The 19,814-nt window shown below is 33.1% G+C and overlaps 1 protein-coding gene and 1 pseudogene across 3 annotated transcripts in view; one reads left to right on the top strand and one right to left on the bottom strand.

Moving 5' to 3' along the window:
- The window catches only part of LOC143246665 (endoplasmic reticulum-Golgi intermediate compartment protein 3-like), a 71,486-nt gene extending 68,533 nt beyond the window's left edge, over window positions 1–2,953 (top strand). For both annotated transcript variants that reach the window (XM_076493736.1, XM_076493735.1), the window contains one exon: window positions 1,276–2,953. In XM_076493736.1, coding sequence (XP_076349851.1) covers window positions 1,276–1,355 — 80 coding nt within the window. In that variant the 3' untranslated portion in view covers window positions 1,356–2,953. The remainder of the gene's footprint in view (window positions 1–1,275) is intronic.
- Window positions 2,954–7,218: 4,265 nt separating this feature from the next.
- On the bottom strand, window positions 7,219–19,277 carry LOC143246658 (tribbles homolog 2-like; annotated as a pseudogene). Its single transcript, XR_013026089.1, has 4 exons — window positions 19,092–19,277; window positions 17,534–18,030; window positions 13,468–13,760; window positions 7,219–9,616 (listed from the first exon to the last, which is right to left on the bottom strand). The product of XR_013026089.1 is annotated as a tribbles homolog 2-like (transcript).
- Window positions 19,278–19,814: the final 537 nt, after the last annotated feature.

Genomic DNA, 19,814 nt, shown 5'->3' with positions numbered 1-19,814 from the left:
ATGATAAGCTGATGAAAGACTCAGTCTGAAACCATAAACGTCTCAGATGAAAGAATAACAGTCCCAATGAACTCTTCAGTCCATGAGGAACGTTATTTTATATTTATTACACTGGATTACATTCAAAACTAGTTTCATTTATTTTGGGTCTGATTTTGATTATGTTTCAAGTTTCTCTGGTCTCATACAAAAAATTTTTTGCTACTTGTAGGAACCTCAAATTAGTAATTAGAAGATTTTAAATGCTAGGTAACGTGGTTTTGTAAAGAAAAGCTGGTGGAAATCTTGCTGTGGTAATTAGATCTGGTTCTGGTTTTGTTCCAAGCTTTTCTAGTTTTGTAAAAAGTGTATTATTAACAATAGGAAACTAAGAAACTATATCTAGTTCATGCTGTAAGATGAAACAGACTCCCTACCCCCAAGAATTAAGTCTGGTTCTGGTTTGTAAGTGTTCCTTATCTTACAAATGCTGTATTGTTAAGCATAGGAACGTAAAGCAATGAAGAAATATTCTTAGTTTGGTAATGTCTGCTGCTTAATGAAACATGATTGTATCTGTAGAGTTAATAAGGTATGGTTCTGAGTTGTTTTCTGTTTCGGTTTATCTTGTAAAAACTTCATTTTTAACAGGAGAAACTTAATAAGAATTTCCTGGTTTTCTTTGCACAACCATATCATGTGATACTGCTGGTACCTTAACACTAACATTAACGATCAATCATGGTGTGTGTTTGACAGTGCAAACCATAAGCATTAATTAACAGTTATTGATTATTGAAGTCCAGTCCTGTCATTTTGTCTACTGTGGGTTTAGGTAATTTCACCAATAAAAGTGAACCATGACAGTGTATATGTGTAATCCTGTTATTGGCTAATATAAAAAGTGTAGCTCAAGGGAAGCTTGAAAAGGTGTACTATATATACAGTGTGATGAAAGGTGTACTGTACATATGGTATATAAAACTTGTACTATACATACAGTGTGATAAAAGTTGTACTGTACACACAGTGTGATAAAAGTTATATTTGACACAGGTCATGATTTTTAAATAAAACCTCCAAACTGCTAAAATTCAACCTAGATGTAAGTCAGAGAAAGATAGGAAGCACTTGATATGTTTTACGTATTTGGTATTGTACATCCAAAATCCCCTTTCTGTGTCTTCCTTAACTTTAGACAATTGAAATAACATTAAGTATAGAAACTTCCAGAAGTGACATTCAACAACATTCCTCATCCTTATTGCTATGTCTTCTAATTTTTTCATCCTTCAGTGGCCAGTCTGATAGATTCCGTTGTGTACCATTCATCCAGAGCAATCCAAAAGAAGATAGAACTGGGCAAACTAAACTGATTCCTCTCAGGATTTTGAAAAAAGTTCTTTTTACCTGTTTTTTCTAATAACTACAACAAATTTCAATACGTTTATTCCATATCGGAATTTTTTTTTTATTGCAATACACAAGGGAATAAAAATAATCGTGATGAAATCCTGTGTATTATTAGTCTAATCAGCCTTTATTGTGGATGTTGAACAAAATATTGTACTTCTAATAGACACAACTATAGTAAACAAGGCCTATATAATACTAGCAGTCACCTTTATTTCTCAGTAATTCTAGATTTTGCTTAAGGAAAGTGTTTTAAACTCTTAGGTCAAGTGTCAGACTTAATGCTGTGATTTCTTTTGTATCAAACCTGTGATGTATATTCTGTGTATCTCCACGCTGACACGTTTAGTGTTTGTTGATCAACCACCAACTTGAAATCCTAGTGAAATGTTGTCATATCCTCAAATTTCATCAAGTTTTCAATTTAGTATATCTAACTAACTGAAATATACGGAACATAAACCCAATGCAGTTATAAAAACTGTGCAGGTATTATAAACTTAACATATGTGAACAACAAAAGACATGGTATTATCACACATTTATAGTAATGTGGACCTTACAAATTATATGGAATCCCAGTGTAGACCAGCGATTAATCCATTTCATTTAGTCAGTTGTACTTGTCACACGATTGCTTAATAGGTTTAGTCAAACAAAAAATTTGGTTTTAATCCATCAGCTCAGTATGATTATTTAAAAAGAAGTTACAATCTAATCACTAAAGTGAGAGATGAATATAAAACTTCTAAAATATCGTCCTGCTTTCATTTTTCCCTGACAAGACAGTGGTAAGTTTATGGATTTACAACCAAATATAGAAGGTTGAATTTCATGAGGTAGACATAGATAAGCCAATCTGTCTTTGCTTTAAAACACGTTTGATTTCAGTTGGGAACCACACTATCCCATTCTTCAGGTTTACCATATTGAAGAAATTTGTGTTCCTAGAAAAGCGCATGTAAAAATAATGATAGAAAGGAACTCTGGAAAACTTCTGCTGACAATAAAAATGGTTGACTTTGAAACTATAACAACATGGAACGAAAAATAAAAAAAGCCAAACCTTTTCATAACAACCCTGCATTTACTTTCTCGATGAGTAGCAGTAAAAAATTCTGACAGACTTGTAGTTGTAAAGTTAATGAAGAAATCTTAAAATTTATCGAAATGATCGTACGTGATAAGGCAAGATAAAAGCGTGATTTCTAATGTTATAATCACAGCTGCAAAGTATATGAAATTTAAAATGTCTTCAAAATGTAAATGTAACCTAGTAATATTAAACATGTAACACGGTCTAAAGCTAGTTATTGTATTATAATAAGCTGTCTTATTTTTTTATCTCAATTTTTGTCTTTCTTTTTCTCACTATTGTTATAATACTAATGAAGTTTCCGAAAGAGTGACAGGTCTTTTACTGTCCATGTGTTAGTGAATTGATAGAAGTAATTTTGTATACTTGTGTATATTTATATATATATATAAAGTATAAATGCACACCTGTAAAGTTTTCATATTCTTTGTTATCTTATGCAATCAATAAATTACTTAATGTGCATCACTTTTATTCATTATGTACTTAACACCACATCCACTAATTTCTTGGAAGAGTTCATCATGAATTATTATTAAAAACTGAAACTTGAGTCTAAGTGTGACTTTTGCCAATATGACTGTTAAAATAGAGTGAGCCTGGGTTAAAATATAAAAAGTAGGACTGTATTTGATGGTAAGAGTAGAATAAGACAAGTTGTTGTATGAACAGTAGGGCTGTATTTGACTGTAGAAGTACAATGAGACAAGTTAAAATATGAACAGCAGGACTATTTGACAGTAAAAATAGAATGAGACTAGGTCCATGTACAAACAGTAGGGCTGTATTTGACTGTAGAAGTACAATGAGACTAGGTTCATGTACAAACAGTAGGACTGTATTTGACAGTAAAAGTAGAATGAGACTAGGTCCATGTACAAACAGTAGGGCTGTATTTGACTGTAGAAGTACAATGAGACTAGGTTCATGTACAAACATGTACAAACAGTAGGACTGTATTTGACAGTAAAAGTAGAATGAGACTAGGTTCATGTACAAACAGTAGGACTGTATTTGACAGTAAAAGTAGAATGATACTAGGTTCATGTACAAACAGTAGGACTATATTTGACAGTAAAAGTAGAACGAAACTAGGTTCATGTACAAACAGTAGGACTGTATTTGACAGTAAAAGTAGAATGAGACTAGGTTCATGTACAAACAGTAGGACTGTATTTGACAGTAAAAGTAGAATGAGACTAGGTTCATGTATGAACAGTAGGACTGTATTTGACAGTAAAAGTAGAATGAGACTAGGTTCATGTACAAACAGTAGGACTGTATTTGACAGTAAAAGTAGAATGAGACTAGGTTCATGTACAAACAGTAGGACTGTATTTGACAGTAAAAGTAGAATGAGACTAGGTTCATGTACAAACAGTAGGACTGTATTTGACAGTAAAAGTAGAATGAGACTAGGTTCATGTACAAACAGTAGGACTGTATTTGACAGTAAAAGTAGAATGAGACTAGGTTCATGTACAAACAGTAGGACTGTATTTGACAGTAAAAGTAGAATGAGACTAGGTTCATGTACAAACAGTAGGACTGTATTTGACAGTAGGACTGTATTTGACAGTAAAAGTAGAATGAGACTAGGTTCATGTACAAACAGTAGGACTGTATTTGACAGTAAAAGTAGAATGAGACTAGGTTCATGTATGAACAGTAGGACTGTATTTGACAGTAAAAGTAGAATGAGACTAGGTTCATGTAACGAAACTAGGTTCATGTACAAACAGTAGGACTGTATTTGACAGTAAAAGTAGAACGAAACTAGGTTCATGTACAAACAGTAGGACTGTATTTGACAGTAAAAGTAGAATGATACTAAGTTCATGTACAAACAGGACTGTATTTGACAGTAAAAGTAGAATGATACTAGGTTCATGTACAAACAGTTGGACTGTATTTCACAGTAAAAGTAGAATGAGACTAGGTTCATGTACAAACAGTAGGACTGTATTTGACAGTAAAAGTAGAATGAGACTAGGTTCATGTACAAACAGGACTGTATTTGACAGTAAAAGTAGAATGACACTAGGTTCATGTACAAACAGGACTGTATTTCTCTGTAGAAGTGTAATCAGATTAAGAGAGTGTTGGCTGTTACAGTAAGTCATACTGGTTGGAATCATTCATCAACATAACTGGAGGACAAACAGAATGGATGACAAAGTCATACTGAATTTTGGTGAAACCAAGTTTGTGTAAATAAATACATTTAACAGAAAGACATTTTAATACCACATGAACACAATTTTTATTTATCTCAAAGACAAAAACAGTGTGTACTTGTTCCTTTGAGATTTATTCCTGCAAACCAATTCACTGACATTCTGGTACTTTTAAATATAATGTTCTTACTTGATGAGAAACATCAAATTTACCCATAATGACTAGCACATCAATGTTACTGGTTATTTTTATCCAAATGTAGGAATGACAGTAAACTCTTGAGATACCTGGCCTATCATTAGAGGACACTGACTGTTATCTACTTGTACAACATATAGCATTACAGATGTTTTCTTCATGGGCAGTATAGGTTGTATCTTCAAAGATTTACAAAAGCAGTCAGAATAAAATCAGCATCATGCTATCTTGATCGCCTGTTATGCAAAGAACGACCAGGGCTTGGAATTTGAGAAATTTAGGGAAAGATTCTACATTAAAATTAGAGGGCAAAAATGTAGGGTAAGCCTGCTTACTAAAAATAAAAATAGGTACACTAGAACCATGTATAACCAATCTGATTAACAAGAAACCATAATCAAGTATGACATATGGCCACATAAAGGAAGATTCCCAGAGCCAAATTAGCTGTAGCTGATCAGATTTTAAAAAATAATAATTATCCTGAAGCTGGTTGTTAGGATCACAATAATAAACAGAAAAGTAAAACAAAAAAATTTGTTTGCAGTTACGAACTTCCTCCACAACCTAAGAATTAGCAGATGAGGTTGAAACAAAGATAAGAACACTTACTGTTGATTTTGCTTTAAACTAATATATTTTTATTTTACTTTATTTACAGTTTAAAGAACTACAAATAATATTAATTTTATTTTAAACACTTGCATTAACCAAACTTAAGATTTGTTTGTTTTTTTTGGAATTTCGAGCAAAGCTACTCAAGGGCTATCTGTACTAGCAGTGTAAAACTAGAGGGAAGGCAGCTAGTCATCACCACCCACCGCCAACTCTTGAGCTACTATTTTACCAACAAATAGTGGGATTGACCATCACATTATAATGCCCCCACAACTGAAAGGGCAAGCATGTTTAGTGTGACCGAGATTTGAACCCACGACCCTCGGATTATGAGTCGAACGCCTTAACACACTTGGCCATGCTGGGCCTCTTAAAGAAGGAATTCCCAGTTTTAATAATCAAAGGTTCGAGTCGCTATTTTCTTAGGCCAGGCATGTCCAGGTGGGGTAAGGCGCTCACTCGTAATCTGAGGGTCACAGGTTCAAATCCCCATCACACCAAACATGTTTGCAATTTCAGCCATGGGGGCATTATAATGTGATGGTCAATCCCAATATTCATTGTGCAAAAGAGTTGGCAGTGAGTGATGATGTCTAGCTGCCTTCCCTCTAGTCTTACACTGCTAAATTAGGGACGGCTAGCACAGATAGCCCTCGTGTAGCTTTGTACAAAATTAAAAAAAAAAAAAGCTATTTTCTTGCTTTTAGCAATCTTTTAAAATAGCTTGTTCATTAACAGTACTTTATTTTATCCTTTATAACAATACACATAAAACCTGTTTGTTAATAAGCAGGATCCAAGCATACTAAAAATTTATTGAAACTTTGTTTAGAAAATACTTGTTACATAAAGGTTTTTGTTTGTAAAAATTTCCTGTATTGGTGTAGCATTCAGAGAAAGAAAAACTTTGCAAGTTCTTAAAATTGTTAGTATGCTAGAAGTTCTTACAAAGTATTCAATATTGCACTAACTGACAGTCATGAGAAGTTACATTACTAGTTATCAAAACCTGTTACTATCCAACTATATGCAAAGGAAAAATTCTACTGGTACTTGCAGGAATTTACTTTTTTAAGGCTCAGAATTTATTTGAACCATTTTGTTTTAATTTGCATTTACATATAGATTTATCTTTTCTTTTTTAAAAACACGTCTGCTTCACCCAACAAAGTGCCAACTTTCTTTTGTATTAACCCAAGTAAGATTGCTATTGCTTTATCTATCACTCACAAAATTCCTAAAAATAACAACGTTCTTTAATTATTGTTGGCAGAAAAACCCATCAATCACAAGCATTACAGCAAACCTACATTTTAAATTTCTCTTAAAGAATAGACTATTCACCATAGATAGGGAAAACTACATCAATGACGTTAACACATCAGCTGACGTATAACACACACCTAAAGTGCTGGACATTTTATTTAATATCCAGAATTATACATTAGGTAGCATGTAGTTGTAAATAACATTTACCATTTTATGGACATTTAGACATTGAAGGTTTCTATGTCATTCCTACTCCAGAGAATGTTATACCTACGATTTCTCAGACTGGCGCTTGTACTGTGATATTTTCCCAAAATTTCCTATGTAAAAATCACACGTTTGTGTTTTTATTACTTTAAGAAAGTTGTACCACTTCACTGTATTGTCCGTCATGAAAGAAACTTGGAACGGCAACTAGGCCTGCCTGCAGTCATAAAAAAACAAAATTTCACATAACTTACAAAAAGTGCACTTTCATTGAAATTTTATTACAGAATGTTATCTGTACAACCTTTCAGGTGTTAAATTTTTAATATTTATAATGTTATTCAAAGCTTTTTTCCAATAATTATATACAAGAATTGTTCCATCATGTAAACATACAGAATCTTCACCTGTTCACATGGTAACAAAAGTAGACTTTACAATATGTAAACCATACTCGGGTATCTTAATATGCTAAGAATTAAGAAATTAATTTTTGTATCTTCTAATGGCATGGAGACAATAATTTCAATACAACTTTTTAACTATCTTAATTTCGAATGTTACTGAATGAATATTCGATGTTTAAGAACAAAGATGTCAGACAGTACCTTATTAGTTCTCATAATGCACGTTAATCAACATTTATATAGATAACCAAGATTTCAAACTATATTAAGAAATTATATACACATTTGTTGTTTAACTTTGATGTGTTGAAAAATCTGGGGTAATCCAATTAAACGTTGATTAACCTTCATTTGGAGTCTTAAACAATGATGTTCTTGTTGAAATGCATTGCAGTCTGAACTAAGTGTGGAATCTTTCTAACATTTCAAACGAGAAACAGTTATTACTTTTAGCCTGTAGAAATTTGTACTCTCATTAATGTTCTGTATAAAGTTGTTACTTCAGTTTTAAAAAATTTCAAATGTTCATAATTTGTATCTTATGAATAGCTATGCATGTCAAATACCGGTTACATCCATAACCGTTTCACCATCTGAATAACGTATCTGATTACTTAGCCACACACGACTCCATGGAGCAGCACAATAAACTGCTAAAGCAAATAAGAAACAAGCCATAAAGAAGTTCTTGACTGAGATTTTTAGCAACTGAAAGAGGTAGTTAATAAATGTTTTCTATAAAAGTTTATTTTAATAAAGGAACAATTCACAGCTGCTGTTAGTATCTTACAGATGAAAAGTTACCCCAATCTAGCTCAAGACAAATTATAACATGAAATATTTTTCCCACTGCCAAAATAAATGAGCAATACAAAGAAATAACCAATTATATTCAATCAAAACTAAATAAATCTGTTTCACTTACACTTGTAAGCAGAATACAGTAATAGCAACTTATTAGTTACAGGTTTACATAATAATTTAATTTTATACTTTGTTACTGTAAATTGTACCATTAACATAACTAGCACAATACAGTATTAATAAAACTTGTTATATTGTCTAATTATGTGGCAGACAAAAATGAAAGAAATTATGTTTCATTTGCATAAGAAATAAAAGTTCCATAAATTGGTGAGTCATTAGCATAAAGCCACCAAAAATGTCACTAAGGTCATATTGATTAATTTGTCCTTTAGAAATTTCAGATTAACAGTAAAAAATAAGACACTAAACAAAAATAGTAATTTTTATGCAAAATGGGTGCCCCAGTTTTATATATATTCCATCTCTTTAAAAATCAAACATTAATATTTTTATCTTTACATTGCTTGTCTCCACTATGGATTTTTTAATGGATTGTGATATTACTTAAGAATTGAGATTTCTTTTGCAGCATGTTTAGGTAATTACTGTTATAACGAAAGAACCAAATATATGGGATCCACTATAGGTTCACTGCACACTGTTCACATATATATTTAAATAACTGGGAATGCTTGGAAAACAAAATCAAAGCTAGCTGTAGTCTTCATTTTTACCATTATTAACAACAGTTATCATTTCTTGTAGCTTTGAGCTACATCAAACCCAGCGTGGTCCACGTAGTTTGGTGGCATCATGAATGTCCTTGTCAATTCATGCAAGTATGGCAATATTCCCAAACATTTAATGGTTGGCCACACGCACTTCTTAAAACTGGACAGAAATGTTGTACAATATGTCACATTCTCAAATAATAAAGACTGGTTCTATCCTAATATTATTTACAGTGGTAAAAAAAAAGATGGATTTTCTGCCGGTTATGTGGTATCAATCATGACTTCAGGAACCTTTGCTTCATCCTTATGAATGTCAGAAGAAATTCGTCCTTCATGAAACTGTAACTTAAACCACGGATGATCAAGAACATCTTCGACTGTAAATCTTTCTTTAGGGTCTTTTCTCAGTAAATTGCGAATGAGACATTTCGCTTGCAAAGAAATAAAGTCTGAATTGTATATTTCCCTCACGAATTTTCCCAATGAGAGATGTATGGTTACTGTCATTAAAGGGATACCGTCCTACCAGAAGGGTATACAGTATCACTCCCAAGCTCCAACAGTCTGCAGCTTTCCCAGAGTAGGTTTCTGTTGGTGTGAGGATTTCTGGACTCACGTAAGCTGGACAACCATGTCTGTCACTAAGCTGATCATTGCCGTCATCATCCAGCATCACAGCATCATCTAGTGTCTCCAACTTAAGCTGACTTCTACAATAAAGTAATAAAATGCTGTTGATCACAACCTTTTTTCACCCATATTCATGCTTGGTAATTATTCTGATGAAATGGTTAAAAAATATTGATACATAATTTTATTTACATTTTATTTTGTGAATGTTTACTCAATATCGAAATATAAAAATTGCATTAATCTTCGTGCAAAATGGCTAATTTGTTTTACAAATTACCTGGACAGCAATTCTTAGCACCAGTAAAATAAACAGTCTCGCACATTTGGAGTTTTGATCACGCTTTATAGCGATGTAATTAATACTGCGTGTTTTCTATAATTTCTCGCGAAGAAATATATTATTTTACATTAGAATTTTGTTTATTATGTCAAATTTTAATAATTTCATTAAATTTTTAGATACAAATATTTATTACTATTGGTAGTTGTGTGAAAAGTTTAGTCTGTGTTATCGACCGTGCTGCGTTATGTGACTAAAGATGAAAGGTAAGCCTAACGATTCGTAGACATTTGAACGTTTGCTCTCTTTATTTTCTGTTATAATAATTCAAGAACTACACATCTGATACGCGTTTTGTTCTCAAATTATATCAAACATGGGAGGGCCGAGGAGGAGGGAGGGGCAGTATCACAAATGCATTTTAATAAAGTGCACTGTAATGTTCCATGGCTTCTAAGTACGAGAATGCTACGCACCTGCTGACCTAATTAATGTAGTTTGCGCAATACTAACAACCAAATAAATAGTTTCACAACATATAAGGTTTATATTATTAAACTCCTATTGGCACCACCGCCGTATTTTAATCCGTTATATAAAATTTAAAAATATTATTACACAATAACCCGACAACAAAAAGGCGAAACTACGCCTTACGAGTTATAACAGCTCAGTCGGTGTTACACGTGTGCGATTATACGTCAATAGTAACTTCAGTATCACACATTCACACCTATATTTTCCAAACCTTAGATGTTCATGACCTCGTAAAAGTTCAATTTATATTTCGGACAACGTCTTTAAGATGTTACGTAATACAACAAACTTGCTGGGAGATTCTGGAATGAAAATTTTTCTAGGGACCGTTTAAGTATTATAGTAATGAAATAACTACCGGATACGCAGATACGAAATTCAAGTGGAAAGTGCACTTTTTACATGCCCCCTTCAATTCTCTAACGCTGGCGAATTTGAATCTGACGGTCAATGACCCCAAAGGAATGCATGAAAACTGCAAGGGGGCATCATAATAATTTTGATAATATTAGCAAGGGTCTTCAGCTCTACGACCATTATTTTAAATTTTACACGACAAAAATTTATTCCTTAATACCAATAAATCGGTTATTCGAGCTACAACGTGATCCTACTGGATCATAACAAATTTAGAGTTAATCTAGGTTTTAATTCATTATTACAACACGTTCCTTTACGAAAAAAACTGTTATAGAACTGATTAGACGGCTAACAACGTATTAGCGAAGCTTTCAAGGACGGTAGTAAACAGCAGTTATATATATTGTGACGCCCCCTAGAAGTGATCTTAGGTACGGGTAGAACCGGGCAAGACTAGCAAACACTCCACAGCCAATAACAAGTTTCCAATTGCATCACTCTTAACACGACAAAGTATTTCGATAGATTGTACGTGAAAACTACAACTAGATTAACATCAACCTTCGGGTATATTCACATGTAAATTCGAAATTTCGCAACATCGAGTTTGTTTGTTTGTTTTTTTTCCAGGGTTGCATATAATCTTACTCATGCTGATAAAATTGAAATTTGATTACTTAAGATATACGAAGTTACTTGTTTTATAGAAACTTGTACAATACGAAGGTTTACCGTGGTATTTCGGTACCAAAAACGAAACACTGCTTCGACACAAGACAAGCATAAATAAAACATTTTTTTTTTCATTTTAAACGCATTACAAAATAAAAATGCAGCGCCAGCTACAGTTGTTGTTATTACACAAACTAACAAACAGGTCTAACTAGCACAAAACCAATGTCTACTGTTGGTATGACAGACTTATTTGGAGCATGTCAAGTTGTAACAAAAATGGGTGCAATATATAACCCAAAATGGATAAAAACGTTTTAAAAATAAAATTAACAAACCCCTGATACTAAACTACTGTTTCTGTCGTTGTTTACCACAGAACTACACAACGGTCTTTAGTGTGCCTACCACGAGTACGAAACCCAGTTTTTAACATTATAAACCTCAAGACTTCCCGCTGAGCCAATGGGGGTAGCTAAACTACTGTTTGTTTGTTTGTTTGTTTGTTTGTTTTTCGCAAAGCTACTCGAGGGCTATCTGTGCTAGCCGTCCCTAGTTTAGCAGTATAAGACTAGAGGGAAGGTAGCTAGTCATCACCACCCACCGCCAACTCGTGAGCTACTCTTACCAACGAATAGTGAGATTGACTGTCACATAACAACACCCCCACGGCTGAAGGGTGAACATGTTTGATGCGACGGGGATTCGACCCACACACACACAAAGCTTAGAAGCGAGTTATTTGAACTTTACTTCAGCATAGAAGGATCGGATAGAGAATGGTACATTTTTAACAGCGAGCTTTGTACGTATCGAAAAATGACAAAAATCCAAAGTTACCAAAAACTATTTTAGCAGTAATTTCAGTTTACTTGCCACGTGGCGATCACTATGCGGGAACTGGAACCCGCAAAAACAAGCCCGATATTACTTTTGAACAGTGCGACAATTTACGTGTCGCAGATTTTTAGGGGCTGTGACGCGAACAAAAGGTGTTAAATTTGATGGTAATAAACTATGCATTACAATACGTTTTCAAGTTACCTTCATGTTATTGGATGACCAGGTATTAAAAGATCCTTAAGCTGAAGTTCTAACTGGTTCAAACTAAATAATTTTCATTAACAAAACACTTAATGAAACTATTATTAATTATTACATCCAAAACATTTCTTTTATATGTATTTAAATTGCTCTAGGTTAACAAATTACAAAATCTGACAGATTTTATGGGGTCACCTTATACCAAAATTTGAAAGCGCTCGGAATTGGAAGATTTCGCACGCGTGCGTGTGATGTTTTAAACCTACAAGTTTCCCTATCATTATAAATATTACCAAAACGAATAGCGAACCTATTATCATGACGAAAACACCGAAATCACGTTAATTTACTTTGTCAATATCATATAATTCACTAAATCTAAACATCGGTGTAAAGCTAAAATATTAAAAAGAAATATTAATTAATCCTAATAAGACAGTTCATTAGACGTTTAATTAATATTTCAAGCCTATTACAAAAATTATTAACTAACGGGCAACAAACGTACACGGAAGTTTAGCAACCATTACCTTTAATAAAGTTTTATTACTTCAAGCACACTAAGTATGAATTGTCTTATTCATTCACAAAAAAAAACAGCATGCCAAAGCCAGAAAACATTGGCGACGTCTAATTGGCCAAATGTCCACCAATCGAAAAACCGCCTTTCCATTCAGTGAAGGACGAATAAGAAGGTTGGATACTATTTTGTTTAATCGTCATTTTTTGTTTTATCAGCCTAGTTTAAGTTATAGATGTAAACAACATTCATCTAAATAAACAAACTACATTTGGTAATTTATTTTCATACATTTACTGCCTAAAAACACGCGCATATTAAATATATGAACCATTACACACTCCTGCACTCGGTATTTCAGCGTTACGTTATTAAACAGAGAACCGGTAGTGATAATCATGTTGTATTATTTTATTGAAAAGAGTTTCTTTGGTTCCTCATCTCTCTATTTTTATCGTAAATTAGACTAAAATACGAAATCCAAGAAGACAAATATTAATTGCAATTATTACTACCTCTCGGGATCTTTAAAGACAAATTTTCGAAGTTTTAGATCTCGTAAAACTACACCATCATCGTGGCAGGCCTGGACCGCTTTAACTACCTGCTGAAAAAGATCTACCGCCACTGATTCTTTGAGACAACGTTTGGAACGCACGTAAGAATGCAAGTCTTCGTACGATCGCGGGAAAAAAATATACGCTCGACTTGTGCCAACCAACACTTCTTCAACCCTGTTGACCTGTGGGTGTCCATCTAACCGCAGGTAACCAGCAAGAGTTTTTTCATACAAGTCTTTGGATACAATCTGCAATGGACAGAAAGAACTGTTAGGTATCCATTAATCTGAAACCTCTCTTTTTATTAGATTAAAAACAAATACAGCTTTTAAGAAACCGTCGTTTTGAAACATACATACAAAATAATTGATGTAGGCTTACAAGAACGAGACAAACTAAAAAGATACTAACAGTAGAACCATGAATTACTATAATTAATTGTAATAAAATCTGTGATAAAAACGAATCTTCCAAAATCAATTATAAATTAAAGAGGTCGTTCTAAGTTCTCACAAGCGTACAATGAAATACGCTGGAGAATGCGATAATGGGTCGTCTAGGCTTAAGAATGTTGTTACCAATACATAGGTTGTAAACATATATCCCTACCAGTAACTTCAGAAACATTGTGGGTAAAACATCATTCTCGTGTTGCTAAGTGCCTATTTATAGCGATCAATGTTGTTGTTTTTAACTTATTTAAATAACTTCACTATTTTATTGTAGTTTCATAGGGGTGTGGGGTTACGAAAATACTTACATTTTGTACGCACGAGAGAAATTGTGAATGACCCCTAGTATCAAACCTTACATTTCATACAGCAACACAAAGTATTCAAAAATTTTTAAACTTTCACAACTTATGAATTACAAACGCACATACATATACCTAACCCTTAACCCGGCGATTCAGATGAGGGCTTACAACACTAAAAATCAGGGTTCGATCGCAGCTGAGAGCACACAGAGGACACTACATTGTGCGAATAACAATAATACTGTTGTATGTTAATTGTTTAATACACCATAATCAACAGCACCATACCCTCGTGCTCCAAATGACAGTGCAGAGTGAAGATAAACAGCTGTAGCAATCCAGGAACGTGTTTAATTATACTTGTTGAAAGGGTAACACAAGTATTCATCCAAAAAACAACGAAATCGCTGGAGGGAAAAAAAAAGTCATTGATGTGTATGTACTTTATTTTTAAAGAAAATGAAAATAAAAACATGCGAATTTTCCCGGAAAATGTAACAGATATTTAAATTTTCAAATGGTCAAAATTTGCATTATTTATACCTAAAAAAATTAACACCACCCACCATTGAAAATATTTTTCGTTCATATACTAAATGCTCTATTCCAGTATTCAAATCCAACGGTTAACGTTCCGCTGAAATCGCCAATATATTATGAAGTTTTCTCACCCCGAGGTATGCATTATATGTAAATAATCGTAGAGGTACAATCATTTAGAACATGAAAATATTTCTCTTATAAACTAACTTTTTAAAAAGCTTCAAATATTACAGATGTTTCTTGATTTATTTCGAGTTAGTGAGTAAAGGTACATACATCAAAACACAAACAATGTTTCTTTCCGCATTTTGACAGAACTCAAACGAGATCTATTATACTTTACGTTATACATCTTAGAATAACAGATTTTTTCCATTCATTTAAGTACTTTTGAATGAAAAGTTTAAGTTTCTTATTGTTTATTTACTTTAATGATACTGATGGGACATAATTAGAATACTATAAAACTTACTCTTGGGTGTTTATAGCTGTATTACGAACGATAAGATAGTACGGTGCGATTTAATAAATTAAACTGGCAAGTTAGACATATATTTGGCAAATGATCTTTAATAAAATACGAGCATTTGGATTGTAATTTATACCATAAGGTTAATGTAAACAGGAAACCACATACTATTAAAACCGGAGAAAAATGTCCTTGGCGAAGGGCCATTGAAGCAGTTCTCAGATACTCGTAGTAACGCTAATAATTCTGGAGAATACTCATTAACATAATGAAAAAAAAAAGAAAATTTATTTTAATACATATCCGAGTTAGGCCTAACTCGAAATTACGTGTACAGTTAGAACTGTTAACAAAAGAAGTTGAATTGTTGGTAACAAGTTAAGAAGACAACTACAGATGTGGGTTATTTTATAGGAATAGTTAGATCTCCGTTTTCTCTAACGAATAGAACAGTGATGGGTGATCCTACCTAAACTTACAAAACTGTCTGAAGAATCGGCAAGATAAAAAGCTTCCATTCGTGTGTGTGTGTGTGTGTGTGTGTGTTCAAACGTGCGCTTTATTTTAAGACTATAAGACATTAATACATTAATTAACATTTGGAAAATAACCTGCACAAAGTTTTCATCTGTTACCCAACATCCAAAATGAGTACAACTGATGATTTTTTTTCTAGTCACTTCATTTTGATAGTAAAAAAGTTACTAAAAACACACAAACAGTGATATAAAATTTATTTTTCAAGTACAAAGAACTCCAATCCGTGACAGTAAAACCCTTGGATTATTCCTACATTTATAGATATATTTATATGAAAACGTTCCCGAGTGCAAAGAAAATAAATTATTAAACATGTGTAATACACGAATAACTACCACGTATATTGTCCTTGACCAACAACTGTAGATGTAACATCATACAAACAGTTGGCTTTCGTGATTTTAGTTAAGAAATGTTACTTAACTAAATAATGGTTTGGTTTTGGTATTGGTTTGAATTTTGCTCAAAGCTACACGAAGGCTATCTGCACTAACCGTCCCTAATTTAGCAATGAGAGACTAGAGGGAAGGCAGCTAGTCATCACCACCCACCGCCAACTCTTGGGCTACTCTTTTACCAACGAATAGAGGGATTGAGCGTCACATTATAACGCTCCCACGGCTAAAAGGGCGAGCAAGTTTGGTGTGACGAGGCTTAACTAAATAAGCAAACAATTAATTTACACGTGCATACCAAGGGTAAGTTTTAAAACTGAATGGCAAAGACTAAAATCTAATACATCTGTGAAGAAACTTTTTAAAACTATATTACAAAGTTATTAGCTTAAAAACTAGAACAAAACGTACTCTACAGAATATTTTCAACTTAGAGCCGGGGAACAAAAACAGTCCAGAACAAGTGGCAAACTGGCATAAAATCATTTACAAGTTCTCGACAAAGAAGTTGTAACACAAAGAAACCAAACCACACAAATCGTGCCGTACGTGGCCAAGTAAACAGTGCTACCGAACTATAAATTCTAAGGTTTAACATTTGTGTCCCGTTGCCGCATAAACAAGCTCCGTACCTGGAGGTGGCGTGTATGCTATAACATTGACAGTAGACTCCCACTATTCAATCAGAAAAGAACAGGCCAAGTTGTTGTTACCGGCTGTGGAAACTTAACTAGCGGTCTGCCCTTTAACTATTACTGTGTCAGTGTAAAAACTTCAAAATTGTCCTTGCGTAGCTTTGCGCGAAAATTGTAAAATAAGCTAAACGAATATTTTTTCACGGGACTTTTAGTTACTTTTAATTCATCATACAGTGAAAAATAAGACGGGTACGGCAAATAAAGCAATGTATTATTACTATTATTATTAGGCGTTTTCAATTTTACCTTTGGTGAAAAAAATCGCTAAACAGTTTATGCAGTATAGTTCCTTTCTTACCTGTGTGCTGTTTTTAAACCCGCTCAAACACATGAATACTTATTACAACTCTTGCAAACGATGCAAAACATTGAATTTTCAAATTTACATATCCCTCCTCCTTTTGAAAGTGTAGAAAGTTCCTCTTTATAGAATCTGACAGAGAAAACAATTTGTAAATAACAAAGACGAAAGGGCTAGTAAGTACCACTTACGATTAAAACAAATAATTTTCTTAAACGTACTGACGAAAGTCTTCGATGGCTGTCCTACCCAATTACTCGAGAAAACTAAAAAATAAAATAGATAAACTTCTGTAAAAAAAGTAAATAAATAACATACCTTACAAACAAATTCTTCCTGAGTCAGCATGTGAATGCAGCGATACAACGTTGAACCTTCTTGTTGGCCCAATAATAAATATGAGCTAATTCGACTAGTGGTAAAAGGTTCAGTGACATTTGGGCATATTGGCGGAGTAGGAAGTTGGAGGTTAGGGCTAAGACTTCCTCCACTCCCGTTGTCTGGGCTTTTTTCAAAACTTCGCAATTGTTTTCGACGTGCATCGTAAAGGTTAAGACGTGGAAGTCGTGAATTTACATTCATGTGGAAAAAATTAAATTTTAATACTAATCCTTAAATTCCGAGTCGAATTTTTCACTCCCAGAAACGCAAGGATAATCTTTTTCTTCACAATCGGTCTGCCATATTTGCATTGAAGTAAATTTTTCGTATCTTAAACACAAACTATTAAGTTCCTTATTATACTGTACTATGACACTAAATACAAGATGATAAACAGCTGTCACTTCTTTGTCGAAACCCTGGTTTTTAACAATCTGGAAAGAATGAGAGAAAAAAAGTCAAAACTCGAGATGTCTTAACACTTAGATCACCAAATACGTTAAAACAACCTACAAATACACGCCCGCTATTTATCTGCTAACATGCAATCCCAAAACCACTAAGAAACGTAAAAAATAAATAAATTTGTACGCAAGGTAGCGCTTTTGGATTACGAAATTGCATGACGAAGCTTAAAACAGAAATATGAACGACTCGTATTTTAAGTACTATGGTATTTTCTGAAGCGCTCAAACACTACTGCTAACGCTTAAAAACGCGAACTAATACCACCGAGTCAACTACAGTTCTGGTTTTGAGTTCTAATACCTTGTGACGTATTACGGAACATGCGAAACTTTGACCTGAAAAGTGAAATAAAACTCCCACTGACCTTACGAATTCACAAGTTAAAGTCCTTTAGATATAATTAATATAAATATACTAATATTCAACGTTTAATATGACCAATCTTAATATTAACATACAACTTACCATTAACTTCTTAATCCTTCTAAGTTTTAAATTTAAAACATTTCCAATTCTATAAATTTTCAACATATTTATTAACTGATTTTATTCAGAAGTTTTGAAATTATTTTACCAGACAGAAATTTAAAAAAAGTGCATTTGAACGATGCTAATCTTTAAGTAAATGAATCTTACAATTGGCTTTCTCATTTTATGGGTTCTGATTTACTTTATAGTAAACTTAAAACTTAAAAACATGAACAAAAGTATCAAACTGTAAAGCTTATTCGAACACATCTTAAAATCGGTTGTTGTAATTTCACTATCATTACTCGGTAACTTACTGTTGGCATCATATTTTATAATTTATTATTGACACATATACTTATTTAATTGTTTATTACTTAGCGTTTGTTGTAAATAAATGGCTAAATGAAGAATTAGATTTAAAACTGTGATATAAGTAAAACGAAAATATCTTTTGTTTCTTGTATTAGGCGTTTCATTTGTAGGCCTACTTTGTTTTAAGGTGATTATCTTCTACTACATTTTCGTTATATGTATACATATATGCAAGACATCCTACCCTTTACTTAAGATCCTCTGGTACAAAAACCGAACACATAAAACTTATATTTTCCCACTCTTTCCCTAACCGTAAAAAAGATAGTTTCTAACTCAGGACAAAAACGAAAGTTTTAACTATCCTATCCACATCCCTACCACACTTCGTTCACTCTTCCTCACAGATCAACCATTGTCTGATCAATTCTCTAAACGCGAGGTTGAAGATTTTAACCACATTTAGCGCAATGATATTGTTTGGGTCAAATATTATTTTTATCCTAAGTTATTTTAATCATGATTTATTATTACCTTATAAATTTATTGATAAATTTTGCCATCTGTTATGCAAAATAAATATTCCCAGTGTTAACTTTGTTTCAATATTGCATGATAAAATATGAGAACTACTTTCTTTCGAGCCACAATATTCAGAAACAAAAATAAAGTGCCGCTGCCTGCTAACACACTGTTAGTCACGTCGGCGTATGTAAGAAAATTACGCGTCGTCAACAGCACAGGAAGAATTATAATTGTGATAATAATAACTCACTCACTGCTATCACAAACTAGATTACAATGGAAACACAAATAACCAGTTGACTTACGTAAGTTGGTGTATTTCAGATTTATGCGGCTTAGCCCTATGGTATCGAAGATTAGTTATCAAAAATCATAAAACTTCAACTAAAATAAGCTGACGTTACCCTAAGAATACCTGAAAAATATAAAAATAAGATAAAAT

The sequence above is a fragment of the Tachypleus tridentatus genome, chromosome 3 (genome assembly GCF_004210375.1).
Source record: "Tachypleus tridentatus isolate NWPU-2018 chromosome 3, ASM421037v1, whole genome shotgun sequence".
Taxonomy (NCBI): domain Eukaryota; kingdom Metazoa; phylum Arthropoda; class Merostomata; order Xiphosura; family Limulidae; genus Tachypleus; species Tachypleus tridentatus.
The sequence above is the reverse complement of the archived record's forward strand: the minus strand, read 5'-3'. Positions and strand labels throughout refer to the sequence as shown.